This window comes from Melanaphis sacchari, unplaced genomic scaffold, assembly GCF_002803265.2.
Source record: "Melanaphis sacchari strain LSU unplaced genomic scaffold, SCAv2.0 Contig8_pilon_pilon, whole genome shotgun sequence".
In the NCBI taxonomy this organism is placed as follows: Eukaryota; Metazoa; Arthropoda; class Insecta; order Hemiptera; family Aphididae; genus Melanaphis; species Melanaphis sacchari.
Genome location: NW_020271635.1, coordinates 3,484,846 through 3,500,662, shown reverse-complemented (window position 1 = coordinate 3,500,662; position 15,817 = coordinate 3,484,846). Strand labels below are relative to the sequence as shown.

Here is a 15,817-nt window from a genome sequence, read left to right as displayed (position 1 = left end):
TTAAAAATAATTAAATAAATTATTTTAAACTAGAAATTAGATTGTATATTTTTATTTTATAAAATATGAAATTTTAATTAATATTATGCGTGTCATAGAACGAATTCCAGGACAAAGAGAAGAACAAGCTAAACAGTTTTTATCAGAGAAACTTAAAATAAACGCGCGCGAGACTTATTGCAGCGTACAAGGTATATGATCATGGCGGAGAGTGGGCGAATTCGGCTACAAAACTGCCGTCATAATCCGGAAGGGTCTTATACTACAGCGTAGTCGCTCTCCCTTCCTTCCTCCCCGGAACGTTCTTCCTATAAATATACGTATATATATATATATACATACGCGAAGGATTAAAGACTTAAATTACAAACTCCGGCAGCATAATAAAGGTTCTAATTCGTCGTCGTCTCTTCCAAATCTGTGTACTTTATCACGTGTCGTTTTCTTAATTCGATGTCTACTTGGCTTATCGCCCGCTGTACCCACTGGGCCTGATAAACCATAGAGACGCACATATAATCCGAACGACGGCAACAAGCACAGGTGAAGACGAAAAATCTGTGTAAAGCGATTACCGAACTCTCGATAAGCGTCTTTACGTGGCTAACACCATTTGTATATATATATATACCAGCTACCCCTCCCTGAATTTTGGTTTTTCTTCATTTTACCCGCTTGACGACACTTTAACGCGTACGCTGACGACGTTGATCTCTTCAAACATCTATAAAACGTTTTATGACTTTACAATTACTACAACAGTACCGATAAATATAGCTACTGCAGCATCATAGTACTTAATCACTTTTTCCCAACTTGTACACTTTCTGTACAATAAGTGTATAAAAATCTAATAAAATATTGAACAAATCGATGAGTAACAAATATTTAAATACGACATTTTTCAATATAAAATATTCTAGTTATTTTAAATGACACACAAAACAAATTTAGTGAATTAAATTAAAAATAAACTATTTAAAATGCTATTTATTATTGCAAATATGTTTAACATAATGATATTCAATTCGAAGTTTGAAGTCCCATATTAAATATATTTACAATTGACAATATATATTATTTTTTATGTGTGAGTGATTGTTTTCCATGTATTTTTTACTACACTAAAAAGGCGGAGTTTGTAAGAATTGCTTTCGATTTAAAAGAATCGAAAAAAACAACACGACCGAGATGAAATTCGGAAATTGCACCCACACTAATGACAACAGCGTGTTTAGATAAGGGTAATAATTCTTGTGCATGATGGAGAAGACGGAAAACGTGAGAGACTCATAAAAAGAATTCGAAAAAAAAGTCTTTAACTGATAACATTTCTCTTTTTTATTTTCCCTCCTCTATGATGTTCGTCGTTTCATTTTATCACTGTTGCAGGGGTTGAAATCTTTCCATGTACACGCCTATATAGTATACGCTGATGAACCACAAAACACCAACACTTCATGTGGTGGATTAATATTATATATAAATATTTTTTTTCGTATCACATAAAAAATAATAGCTAATCAAAAATCTTTTTTTATGTACGTAATTATTTTTGTCATTGAATCTTTTATTCTCCATGAATTTCAATAGTACTGACACTAAATGTATTAAATAATCTAAATCGAAATCTAAAAAAAAAAAAAAAAAAATTAAGCTATTTTTATTGATTTCAAGATATCCTATAATACCAGTTCCCGATAGTTTTGGCATCAAATAAATACTATCATTATATTAAATAACATATTATGTTATACAGTATATTTTGAAAAGAGCTACAAAGACCAAACTCTTCAAAATAAGACCTTAGCCTGACTGGACTAAGATTTTATTTGATTAAAGCTGGTCTAAATATTTAAATTCTCATTCATGGTATTATTAGAAATATTAGATTTTTAACTATTATTTAATGTATTATCAAGTAAATATTTTTAAACTATCGTTAATAAAAATAATAAAATTACTTTCAAGTATTGACTTATTTGTGTGCAATTATTTTTTTGTAAGTTCATTATTCAAAATTTTAAATGAAAACAATATTACAGATAAATTATAAAATTCATATTATTGAAAAATAACTGTTATATGAATAATTAAAAAAAAAAAAAGATAAAACTTATATTATACAAATATTTGTGTAAAATTACTAAGTTAATATAATATAAAATTTACCAAAATTAACTTAAAACTAATCATTTTCTAAATTTAGTTACTGAAAAAATCATTTAAGTAAGTATAACCATATAAATATACAAAGTCATTGAGTAACCTAAAATAAATAGTCTTAAATATGCATAAGTACTTCTGAGCCATAATTCATAATTTATTAAAAACTAAAGACACACTTTAAGTTTAAACACTAACATGAAATAATTTTGTTTTCACTCAAACCCTTCGAGGCAACTTTACTCAATCTGACTCTGACACAAGGGAATATACTAATTTAAAATAATAACTTTTTTACGATATATTGTGTGTGTATATACGAGTATAGGCAGTATTTTCTGTATACCGCAGAAATATGTGAATAAAACTAGCATTAATAAACATCCGAGAAGAGTTAATTAAAGAACGTCGGTACATCGGTGGTCCTTCACACGATCAAACCATTATAATTTTAATTATATTTAAGCAAACCTTGTTACAATACTTTAAAAGTACAATTAAAAATTCACTATAAGATATGTAAAAACTATTGAAAGTAATAAATAGAAATTCTATGAATGAAACAAACAAATTATTTGCATTACGTTTTTCAGTTATGGCACCCTATTAATATGTCTTGCATGTTATATTATAGTCTAATCGGTTACTTCTCGTCTACATAATTTATCCTTCATGAATATGCATCGTTGGAAAGAATTTTTTAAACATATAAATTATTATCTTTTAATTTGGTTAAATAGTCATTTCAAAATATAATTGATACCTAAAGAGAATACAGGTACGGAGTAGTCTAATAATATAAAATTAAGTATTCAATAATTCATAGGTACACAAAAAATAGTTTACGATACGAAATATTTTTGCTAACCAAATATTAAAATAAAACGCTTTAACCTACTTCGAAATTCTACACGAATAATATTCAATATTATTTAATAATGATATAGTAGTTTAATCAGATTTTAATGCAATAATAATATATTATATACAACGACACTTAGTTTTAATCACTTCTTGAAAACATTTTTATCCACGTGAACTCATACGTCGTAGTAAAAGATTTATTATATTATGTACAGGTACATGTCATGATAATTTCTTAGTCGATATGTATTATCATAACATTATATAATTAATACCGACTAGTGTGGGACTAATTTATTTTGACGGGATCGCTGGTGCCAAATAATAAAACGAAATCGAGCGCAGAATGATATATTTTATGCTACAAAGATTTACCGTTTTTAAGCATATATACTGAGAATTCGTTAAAACATGCATCTCTGGATAATGTATTCTCCGTTTAGTCAAAACGTCATCTGTTGTTACCTAATGATTATTCACCATAAAGTGCCGTAGACGTAACAGCTATAGCAGTAGAAGCAGCAGGAGCAGTTCCGTTAAATATAATATAGGGAAAGAGCGACGATTTGTGAGCGGTGTCGGTGGAGCGGGGTACGAATGTGTTAAAAGTTATTCATGCAACTTTAAATGCGAACAAAACTTGATTTTATGCAGTGGTGGATGGAGGGGGTATAATATGGCACATATACGTATATATAATATTATATACAGGGGCGGGAGAACGTGAAAATGCGCGTATATATTATGTATATATAATATACTGATTAATTATTCGACGGGTGCAAACGCGCATCAAGCCGAGAAACTGGAAGAGAGGTTTTTGTTTTTAAATCGTCGCCACCCGCGTGAAAGGATTTCCGTGTGAGAGAAGTCAAACGATAAGGCGCGATGAGAGGGATAACTCGCTTTTACGAGAGACACACACGTGTCCTAAACGCCGAATACTGGGAGTGGTGGGAAGATGGCAGAAGAGTACAGCAGGCAGATAGTATGAGTCGAGTTGAGTCGAGCATACAGGTTTTAATAATTGTTCGCTAGTAGAGACTTTCAGAGCTTGTATATCATAAATAACGGTCAGAGCTATTTTTAAGATTTGCTGAAAGATTCTGCTCATCGCAGTTGGATTAGTTTATTTTCGAAAATGCATATATACTAAGTTCAAATTTAAATTGAAAATAATTCAAATGCCGTAAAATATAATAATTAAATAATACGTAGTAATTTACTTTTCTTAATTCTTAGCTTTTTAATATAATGATAATTTGTTTTTCAATATTGAGTTATATCACTTTTTTACAATATTTTTTTTAGAATACTCAAGTATCATCAGTATTCAAAGTAATCGCAACACATAAATACTGTAAAATAAATTTTATAGCCCTTATTAGCCATTTATTATATTTCTTTTAAGCCGTTTTCTTCAAGGCGTTAAGAATTTATTATGATTTCCGATATTGAAACTTTCATTTACATATCACTGTCTCAGTATACAAGGTTTATGTAAAAGAAAATAGTATGATTGCTAATTCAGTAAAAAGGGCATGAGATAAATGTCTGAACGTTAATATAATAATAATCTTTTAAAACTTTTATAAATCAGTTATTAATCTCGAGTTTTTTTTTTCCATCGAAAACAATGCTATTAAGTAGCAAAAAGTGGGAGCCAAAGTTTCTTTAATTTATCGACACAATAAAGACATAATCCAGGGCGCCTTCGAACCATGACATAACTGCCCTGGGCACGACCTTTAAATGACTTATAAATCTAATCGAGCTACACTCATAAACTGTTTTCTCATAAACTTGATTTAAAGATTTTCAAAAGCTATAGTAAAACAAATAACTTCAAATAAACAATCCGCCGGAAACGTACACCCTTAGTAATGATGTATATGAAGGACGTTAGAAGACGAACTCCCCAAATATGATTTATTAAAAAAATGTTATTTCTCTCGTAGTATACTCCCTACATTTAAGATTTCTGCTGAACTCGATTTTATTTACTTGTAACACATTAATTTAAAAACAAAACTTTATTATTAGAGTTTGAATTGTCCCTGCAGATTGAAATAATTTATTGTCATATTTTTTTTTTTTTTTTTTTTTTTTTTTTTTTTTTGTCAATTATTTTAAGTGTTATAATAATATTATTTGAATTAAATTAACTTAAATAAAACGATGAAAACATCCATAAACTACTGTATACATATAATATACATATAAGTATTTTTACATAATATACGTTTAGATACTGTGTTCTAATGTTCTAAAATATTAATAGTAATTCAATACGGTACTAATCAAAATCAGAACCCTTAATTTACATTATTACGATAATCCTTTTGGTTCAATCAAATTTAAATTTATTTCAAACCCCATATAGCTTTATTAATTAATGTATTGTGTGTAAGTGTACCTTAAATAAACGGATTATTAATGTACACACATATTAAATTTCAAAATTATCTCTTCTGGTTTTTATGTTTACTATCAACATTTTATAATTAATATATTTCATGATTTAATCAAATCATGTGCAATTACGCGCCACGCGATTTATTTGTGAAATAGTTGACGATTGTTTAATATTGTATTTAATGTTGATTTTCAGATTTTGTGTCGGAGATCGCTTTTACTTGTGTGAAAACAAAATATTATGTGAATATGATTTCGAAGAGAGGATGGTGTTTGCAAACATGGCTTATAACCCAGCTACTTTGGCTCAGTTGAAACGTCACGCTACACACATACCACCCGCGGTATGTACCTACATATATATTAGATTTAAGAAAGCAAATAATTGTACTCAAACAAAATGAAATTATTTTCTAATAACTAGAAATAATTATAATACAAATCTAAAAACTTTTATACATCATATAAATTACCTAATTTAAAAACTAACATACTAACTCCACTAAAATTCGTATAATAGTAATATTGGGCATGGACCAATTGTACCTAAATCAACATTTTTGTTTAGGGTTAGTGTACCAATTGCGCTCCTTATATTTTAGGATCAGTGTACCAATTGTGCTTGTATTTAAATTTTCCTATCTTCAAATACAAAAATATTATTGTTCAATCTAATTCTATCGACTTCAACATAAACAGTCAACACATTAAAATGCTTAAAAATTAAAAACTTATTTAATGATTAATTGATTATACTGCATAAGTGACTAGTTATAATATAATTTATAACAGTATCGAGAATAATTTTACAAAATTTAATTTTACTACGCTAATTTGATCGTACAAGTATAAATTTGCGACGAAAATAAATTTAATAATTTTTCATAATTGTTGAATATTTATAAGCCTAATTGTTTCATTGCACAATATACACTCTACTATATAGGATAACATATTAATGATATAACTGTTACTTATATCTTTTTGTTTAAGATTAATTTGAGTTGTTTTACATTACAATATGGATTGTTTTAAGTAAGCAAGCTCTTAGTGAAAAAGGTAAACCGTTGCTACTTTTCGATGATTTTAAGTTTCGAAAATGTACTAAATAAAAAAATGGAATTAAGTCGAGATGTATAGTTAAATCATGTCCTTAAAATGTATTATCTGATGAAAGTGAAACGGTGCTTTTAAAATCTAACTATAATCGATGTGTGTATTAATTTATTACTTAGTTATAACTAACTAATAAGTTTTCATTAAGTATTTTAAAATGTTTTGAGCGCAATTGATACATAAAATAATAATTTTAAGCGCAATTGGTAAACTCTTGTAATATTTACTTCATATATATTATTGTTAAGATATTGGGGATTAATTTAAAAGAATAATAAACAATATTATCAAAACGATTTGTTTTTCTAGTATTATTTTATACTAACCATTAACTAAAATGTGCAGTCATTCCTACGCATTTTAATCATTTATAATGAGTACAGTGAAAATAAATTTATTCAATTAAGTCTTAAGAGCTAGACAACAATGGTTAATATATTTATTAGTTAAACACAATAAACATTTTATCCAGTTTTGTTTTGTTTTTTATAGTATATAATTTTTATTAGTAGTTTCTTAGTATGTTGTGAACTTGTAAACTTGATCAATCAAATTTGTTATGTTTTCTGTTTTATTTTATTTTTGATAAAATGTATAATTATTCCCTTACGGTCGTTGTGTTGTAGGTTGGTGGAGGGGGTAGGGCAGATCTTCCGTTGACTGCAGGAAGCAACGGGACTGGAGATCGTAGAGCCACACCAACTGATTCACACCACCACGGACATCATCATCATGGGCACCATCACGGAGCACCCACCACTAATGGACATCAGTACGGTGGATCAGGTGCCACTACGAACGGCGATCAGTCTCAGCTTCAATTATACGACGTTAAATGATAACATAAAAATGTGTTATTTCTCAAAAAGACGTTCTCTTTTAAAATTTAATTTTAGAACTATTTCGTTATTAATTTCCTTCGAGTATTTTGATTTAATTAAGTATAGTATTATTAGATTTTTAACGAATAAAAATCGTTACAGACAGATTTTGTCTGTTTGGATAATTACGGCGATAAGAGATTATTCGTAGAATAAAACTATGATTTTGTTTCAAATTTGTTCACAAACTTAAGTGAAAAAATTAACTTTAAGTTCGTGCAATTAGAAAAAAAAAGGTGTTAACCTAATTACCCTTTAATGTTTTTATTATTATTATTATTATTATTTTGTTGCTTAAATTACACCAATTAAATAGTGTCTATTTACTGTCTTTAATATTTATATGAAAATAATATGTTAAACATTTTGACATTAGTAAATTATTCCTTTTGTCTAAATATTTAAATATATGAAAACAAAATAACCTTTACCAAACTATAAATTATATAATATAATATAGTACTATACTAGTTTAGTGTTAATAGTACTTGTAAGTATGTATGTAATATTAATTTAACCCTTATATAAAGGATCTCTCGTTGTTTTTAATTATGTTCTAAGTTACCTTTGTGTTTTCAATTTTATTATACTTAACCGTAAGACAAAACACTGGTAGTAGGTAGTAGGTACCTACTCGTATATAATATAATATGTACATGTGTATTATAATAATAATGTGCGGGATTAAAAACAAATATAAAATTATTTCGTTGGTACCATTATATGTGTTTACCGTAAAGACATTTAGTTTATTTATTTCATATTTGATTACCCTGTACTTACTCCTCTATTTTAAGTAGAACAAAATCTATTTTTACTGACTTAAACAATTGATTTGAACCTCGCTGTTTTTAAAGAAGCAATAATAGCGAATATTCTATGCGTTTATCTTGTTACTTTAACAATGTGTAAAGCAAGTTTAAAAAGCATATAGCAAGATTATATACTCTCCAAAAACACTTTCAGCAATACATCGTAATCTCTAAATTTACAGTTTATAAACAAAAGCTCTGTTTTTCTTAACTTAATATACGGCATCTGAAATTTTAATTTTGTGTCGTACATGGATATGTTAAACATATACTTAATTTATTCATTGGTTGTTTAAGAAGTTTAGCAGGATGTGCCTATCATATATATATATATATATATATAGGCTGGCTCACGGCGAGCGCATAATTCAAAATTACCATCTTCTTAGCTGATTTGTTACGTGAGTTTGAGGCTATTTACCGTTCACAAAAACGATAAGTTTAACATCGAAGTTTTTGCGGCCTCGTAAAAATGATAAACCGACCGTACATTATTTTTTATCAGCGTTCCATATACTATAGTCTGCTTTATCGCGCCCGCCCATTGTTACGTGACTTCCGAGAAGCAACCCCAGTGATGTACTGCGCTTATACGTGTCCCGTCGCTTCAAATGCCTCCCCTTGTACATATTTTTCTCTGTTTGTCTACGAGAATACAAGCTAAATCGAACTCGTTCAAAAATGCATGAAAACTTCTCAAATGCACGAACACTATACGGAAATTTCCGCTCGCACCGGAAATGTGAACGAAAAAAAATATGTTGACGGCGCGACAGAGCGGAGCTTTCCGGATATTACACACGCAGGCGATTTTAACGATCCTTTCAAGACATCGGAGCAATAAACCACAGTTAAATCTGTACAGATGATGTTATTATTTTTGTTACTGGTGTCTGCAAATACTGCATATACTCTATATATGTTTAAGACGCGCGTGTTTTCACGTGCTAAACTTTATATATCATATAATTCTATGTATAATATAACAAAAAAAGACGACAGTGCTTGATTTTATTCGAACATTTGTATTAAATAATATGACTAATATGAGCACAGTTTTCTACCAAACGAAATCGAATACTCGCTATATAATCTATTGATTAATAGATTAATAAAACTATTCATTATATTATTTATATTTAGCTTCTACAATTCGTTATGTTACATAATATTATACGTAATTGATTTTTGCAAAACGAACCTGATAGCGGATCTAATCTTTTATAGTTTAATTGAAATATTATTTTTAAACGAAAATCCTTATTTTATTCGAAAAAAGTTCAGACTCTAACGCGTGAGAGTTATGTCATATTCATTTATTAGTTCTAATAAATATTTATTATATAATAGATTATAACACCATATTATTTGTACAATTATATTATTGGCCAATAAATAACAAAAACTTGGTGTATCAAACGAAAAATTTGAAGAAAATAGATTTGTGCACACAAATCATATTCTAAAAAATTATTTTTATTATTTAAAAATGAACGCTTGTTTTGAATATCTGAAATTCGTACACATAATTATATGTATAAACACAAAAGTCGTATGCACTATCTCATTAACGTGGGTTGTTAAGTGGGAAATGCCACAAAACTCATTTGTTGACTGTGTCATTGCAGCGTTTGTATAATGTTATCGGATATATTATATATTATATTGTATCGTGGCGTCGTACAACAATAGGTAGGAAGGTTATAACTTGAGATAAACGCATTAAGACGTCAAGCGCGTATTTGGGGCGGCTGCAGGGAAAGGATAATTAAATTACGAGGAGTGGGAGACCTACCCAGCCATCAGACTTGTCACCTGTTCGACAGGACAAAAGGACTTCAATCGACAACGACGGCGTTTAATTGTCACTACACAATACACTGAGTTTATCAATTTATTATTGTTGAAGGGTTCCCTGCTTCGACTTTCACAGTTTCCATTTTACATTGTTAAGTTTTGAATATTATAGTGTCCGTTTTGAGATTTTCTAACCGACATATTATATAAAAAAGACTACAGTTAGATCATAATCAAAAAAATATATCATATACTTTACCCGTGTATAATGTCATGCTGTAGCTATAATATATTATATTATATCAACATTAATATCATATTCCACTAAAATATTAAAAATATTTCCAATAGCGGTTACAACCGCTATAACACGAAAACTAAAAAAAATAACTCAATTAAGTGTACATTCAAAATATAAGGTAAGTTAGATATAAGTTTAAATAATCTCTTTTAAGTTTTAATAAATAAAACAAAATTTCAAGGTCTGATTATAAACTTATCTGACATATCAAAATTCGCAGATGTAGCCATACAAGGTATATTACCAATAATATTATAAATTTATATTTACAATAGGTACTTATATACAATTTTATGATGCAGAACGATATTGATCAAAATATCGAATAAATTAACTGATATCTTTATATTGATATTACGATTTACATTTTGAAAGCAAATTAGATTTAAAAATGTATTAAGTTTTCGCCAACTTTACCTATAGTTTAATAAACATCTAAATAGCCAAACATTATTTAATACTTTTATTATTTTATTATATATACTCTATGTATATTTTTATTAAATATAATGATTTTTTATTGTTATTATTATTATTATTGTGTAGGACATAAGTATTATAAAATAATAGTGATATAAAACTTTTTATTTTAAGTGTACTTATAAAAAAAAAAAAAAATCCACAAATAAATATATTTTTGATACAACGATTGTGTTATGTTATTGATGTATATGAACCAACATTCATACTAAAAAAAAATATTGTAACTCAACTGTTTCATTATTACAATTTTTACAAGCCATTTGGGATTAGGTTATGAAATAAACTTTACAAATTATATATCATTCTATAATCAATAATTTATTAACATTAATTAAGTGTTATTAATGCATGATAAAAAATATAATCAACACTCTTTATTTACATTATTGCTCTGCACAAATTTTTGATTCTTAATTTATATCATCAATAAATTCGCTGTATAGAATATTTTAAGTAGAAAATGTATTTGCATACCTGGAGCGTAGACACGTTTATTCCAAGAGTATAGAAAGTAAATCCAAAGGAGGGTTATAAATTTAATTTAAAACTTGCCACTTGAACCGACAAATATTCAGATATGAAAACAGTGTTTCAAACCGTATAGAGGTTATAATATGGCTGCGGTGATTCTAAGATTAGCGTTTGGTGTGTAGGAAACAATGAAATTAAGTTTGTTAATTATTATTCCCAGACCGTCAACTCTTCATTCGCATATAACACAGCTGGGTGGAAATATTATAATACAGACCGAATATTGTTTCAACGAACCTCGGCTAGCTGATAACACACACAGGGACTGACATACTTGACAACTACTCGTTCGTCTTAACGGTTCCCCAGTTCCACACCACTCTCTCACGGCGACTACAAGATAACGCTGTTTCGAGATAATCCCTTTAGAATATATTAAACAATTCTTAGTAGTTAATTGTTGTGTTCTAATTTAATTTGAAATGCGCGTAAACCTTCAGCTGTTATACAATCAAAGTTAAATTAAGTTTTCGATAAACACTAGATTAAACCTACGATATACGATATACAAGTATACTCATTGCAAATATATGGCTGATACATTTGTGCTTTTTATAGGCAATTTACAATAAAAAAAAATTAAATATAATAGAATCTCAAAATCCTCATAGATTTAATAAACTATGTCCAACCCATTTAGTTGGTTAGTTGGACATAGTAGAGCACTCCAAGATTTTATTAGACTTTATTTTTTCTAGTAAAATTTTTTTAAGTCTTAACTACACAACTTTATATTCGCTAAATTTTTCACGAATAAAACATTCTGATCCAATTTTTTTATATGTTGTTAAGTGAAAATAAAGTGGTCAAGAAAATCTTAGAGAGTATATTAATTTAAAATACAAAGTATAGTTTCGTTATACTCTAACGGTGTCCAACTACACAAGCTCAACATTTTTTACTCGAGAGATTGTTTTTTAAATAGGTTTGTGCTGTTGAAGTATATTGGGCAACACAAAAGTTAGAAAAGCTCTCCCAGCAAAAATAATAAAGTCCAATAAAGTCTGAAAGCGGATAAGTTACCAATAAATGTATTGAATATTTTTCATGTATTCCAGTTACGTGCTGCTCAATTTATAGAGTAATATCAAAAATTGATTGAAATAAAATAATGGTCAATAGATAGGAAAGAAGTTATTCTTAAAAATAAAATTTTATTTTTATTTTTTAAAAGACTATAATTGTATAATATGTATCGATTATGTCTTAGGTTTTGATCCAAATCACGTCTAAAAAAAAAGTGTACATGATGGTAACCAAATTGTGTCTACGATTTATCTGCAAGTATATCTAAGTTTGAGTTTTGATTATTTATCAATATATAAATCATTGGGAACAATTTAAATTTTATAACTATCAACTAAGATATTTCAACCTTTTCGATATTGATAAAAATGTATATAAATATATTTATATATATATTAGTAAATACTACCGAGCTAGTGCATACCATTATTGAACTCTATGCCATAGCAGAAAAAAAATATATTAATTGAGTCAACGCTTGAGAAAATTAAAGTGTACACATATCAACTGGACTATATACGTTTAATATGGAGTCAAATACGTGATATTGTTTTTATAATTTATATAACTTTCATCGGATAAAAATTAAAATTGTACATATAAAAAAATTATCAAATAATAAAAAAAAAAATATATAACTGGTAAATTCAAAATAATTGATAAGATTTAAATGATGGAAAATTTATCGCAAATTTTTTTATTAAATTAAATTATTATATTTTAAGCAACTGATTTTGACATACATATATTATAAAATATATCTAGAGCTCGGACTTCATGCTCTAAAAAACTTTAAAATATGCATGCATTTATACCCTTAAAAATTATAGTATATGTAAAAATGCTGAAATATAATGCTCTTAAATATATTTTATTTTTCATTAAAAAGTTAAAAATTTTAAATTTATTTATTAATTAATATAGCATTTTCACATCAAAATAACTGTAATTAGTTTAAAATATTATACTAACTACATTAACACCCGATAAAAATACATACGATACTAATAGACGAATTGACATCAACTGACCATATTCGGCGTATTCCTTATCGACTATTTTTTACAACACACAAATAATTGGAAAAACACACAGTAGATGATTTATTTAATTATTTTAATCTATTTATTTTTTTTTAATTCTATAGAATTAATATTAAATATTGTGTAGTATATTGTATAAGACATTATTGTTTTATTTTTTTTTTAAATAAAATATGTGAAATATTCACTTAAAATATAAATATGACAAAATATGCTCTTAAAGGGCAATAAGAACTAAATATGCAAAATAAATAAAATAAAAATTATTGCTTTAAACTTCTAATTCTAAGAAACAAATTTATAAATTATTTAGCTATGTTTTAAATAATTATTGAAAACATGCAAACTCCTATAAGTTCTTATTACACATATCAATATAATTTTTAAAATTTGCTGTATTATATTCATATAATAATACGTAAATATGAGACCGACATATTTCTTTAGTTTTAATAAATAATAAAAATAGTTTTTCTTATCCATTCCCATATAAGGCAAAATTGGGATTTTAAAAAAGAAAAGAGGTCACTTTGAGCCACAATTGGGTGACACCTCATTGAAAAATTAAGATCTATCGTGAGAGATCACAAATACTATTTTTTCAGTTGTAAATATAATTTTTTTCAGACGCAACTCGGATACGTCTTATGGACACGAATAATTTATATTAATCTTTATTAATCTTTATACGTTCAGTATAGAACACTGCACAGGATCCGGTATACAACGTGTATAATATTTAAGTTGATAAGTAAACTGCACGATGCGATTTACACTGATAACCGTTATAAAGCAAATTCAACCCTCCACGCAAACTGGCTGTGGTGGGGCCGGTGCGGAACCAATTAAATAATGCAAAGTGGCGAGTCTTAAACGATCGCGACGGCGGCTCGGAAGCGGTCGTGGCGGTGGTGGTGGTGGTGTCCGCGGATTATCAACCGACCAATTAATATTCAAAGTCGTCGGTCGCGGTGTATATAGTGGTAATATATTATTATGTATAAAGGTATTCTATATCTATACAGGTGCAGTGTATATAACGACTTACAATGCGCGTTCGAGGCAGTTTATATATACATATAAGTATAGGTACCGCACGCCATTATATCGGTATGTATATACACGACCTAAGGATTATAGCTAGTGTATATCTTCGGAAAATATCCTCTATCTATCCTCCGACGTCGTAGTCGTCGTCGTCTCAGCATAATATACGTATGTATATATGTGCATACATAATGAAATATCAACAATCCTTCGGACGCGGCAAACCGACCGCGCGAATGTCTTATAAAACATCCCTTCTACCATTAACCTAACCTTAGTTATACACACGCACATGCACACACACACACACCCTCGGCCCTGAAACGACCGTACTATCATCGCGCGTTAAATATATATAAATGCATTTGTGTGTATGTGTATAATAATTCCGACCCCTACCCCTTATACGAAGTTGACCTTTACACAGACAGTAGCATCCCATACCCTATCGGCGTCTTCCACGCGCGGCGTTAAGTAAAATACTATATATATATATATATATATAAAATATAATATATTATATATACATGTTACAAATCCAAAAACCGGGATAATTTGTTACCGGCTAAACAAAACAAGACGGTCCCAATCCCGCGCGCTCATAATTCGTAACAATGCAAATATTGCTTATTGGTATCAGCGCGTCTCGAGAACCACCTAATCCTATTATATAAATCGTATACATTGTTTATAGCTTGAGGCCATAGCTGCAAGTATGGAGAAGGTGGGGGCCGGTTGATAAATTTATGTGGTGTAAGATTCCAACACAGATAGTCTCGTTAAGTTCACAATAATATTATGATAAACATAAAACAAAAAAATTATCAAGCAATGACGAGAATTTATGAGAAATATAATTATTTAGTCAATAAGGTACCTAATCCTTATGAAATTATAATACCTATACAGCGTGAATATGTTCATAACTACAATCATGAATGTGAAAAAAGCGATAAATCTTAAAAATAACCTTAATTATTATTTTTAACAAATGAACCCTGATGAGTTCTACTTGCGAAAAATTATTAAATTCTCTAAACTCGATTCGACTAACATTATTTGTTCACCCGCTAACTTGGAACTGAAATTTAAACTTGAATTGAAATTAGTCTTTTATTGTGTTTTAAAATTGTAATTATTATTGTAAATATAAATCAAAACTAAGTTAAAAAAAAAAAAAAAAATGGAAAATATAATTAATTTTGGTTAAGTGAATAGATAATGGCAGATAAATTATAATTATACATTACAGCTATATAACCCGATTTCTTTCGAAAAAAAAAATGAAAAAATTTAAAACACGATGTTATTTAAGTATATCTCTAGTTTTAGTAC

At 28.2% G+C, this 15,817-nt stretch overlaps 1 protein-coding gene across 3 annotated transcripts in view; it reads left to right on the top strand.

Annotated features, from left to right (window-relative positions):
• Positions 1 to 7,788, top strand: part of LOC112602585 (LIM domain transcription factor LMO4.2-like) — a 66,530-nt gene extending 58,742 nt beyond the window's left edge. For 2 of the 3 annotated variants that reach the window (XM_025350749.1, XM_025350747.1), the window contains 2 exons: positions 5,642 to 5,789; positions 7,188 to 7,400. In XM_025350749.1, the coding sequence (XP_025206534.1) occupies positions 5,642 to 5,789; positions 7,188 to 7,400 (361 nt within the window). Of the gene's footprint in view, positions 1 to 5,641; positions 5,790 to 7,187 lie in introns of all 3 variants that reach the window. The other variant, XM_025350748.1, reaches the window with a different exon arrangement.
• Positions 7,789 to 15,817: the final 8,029 nt, after the last annotated feature.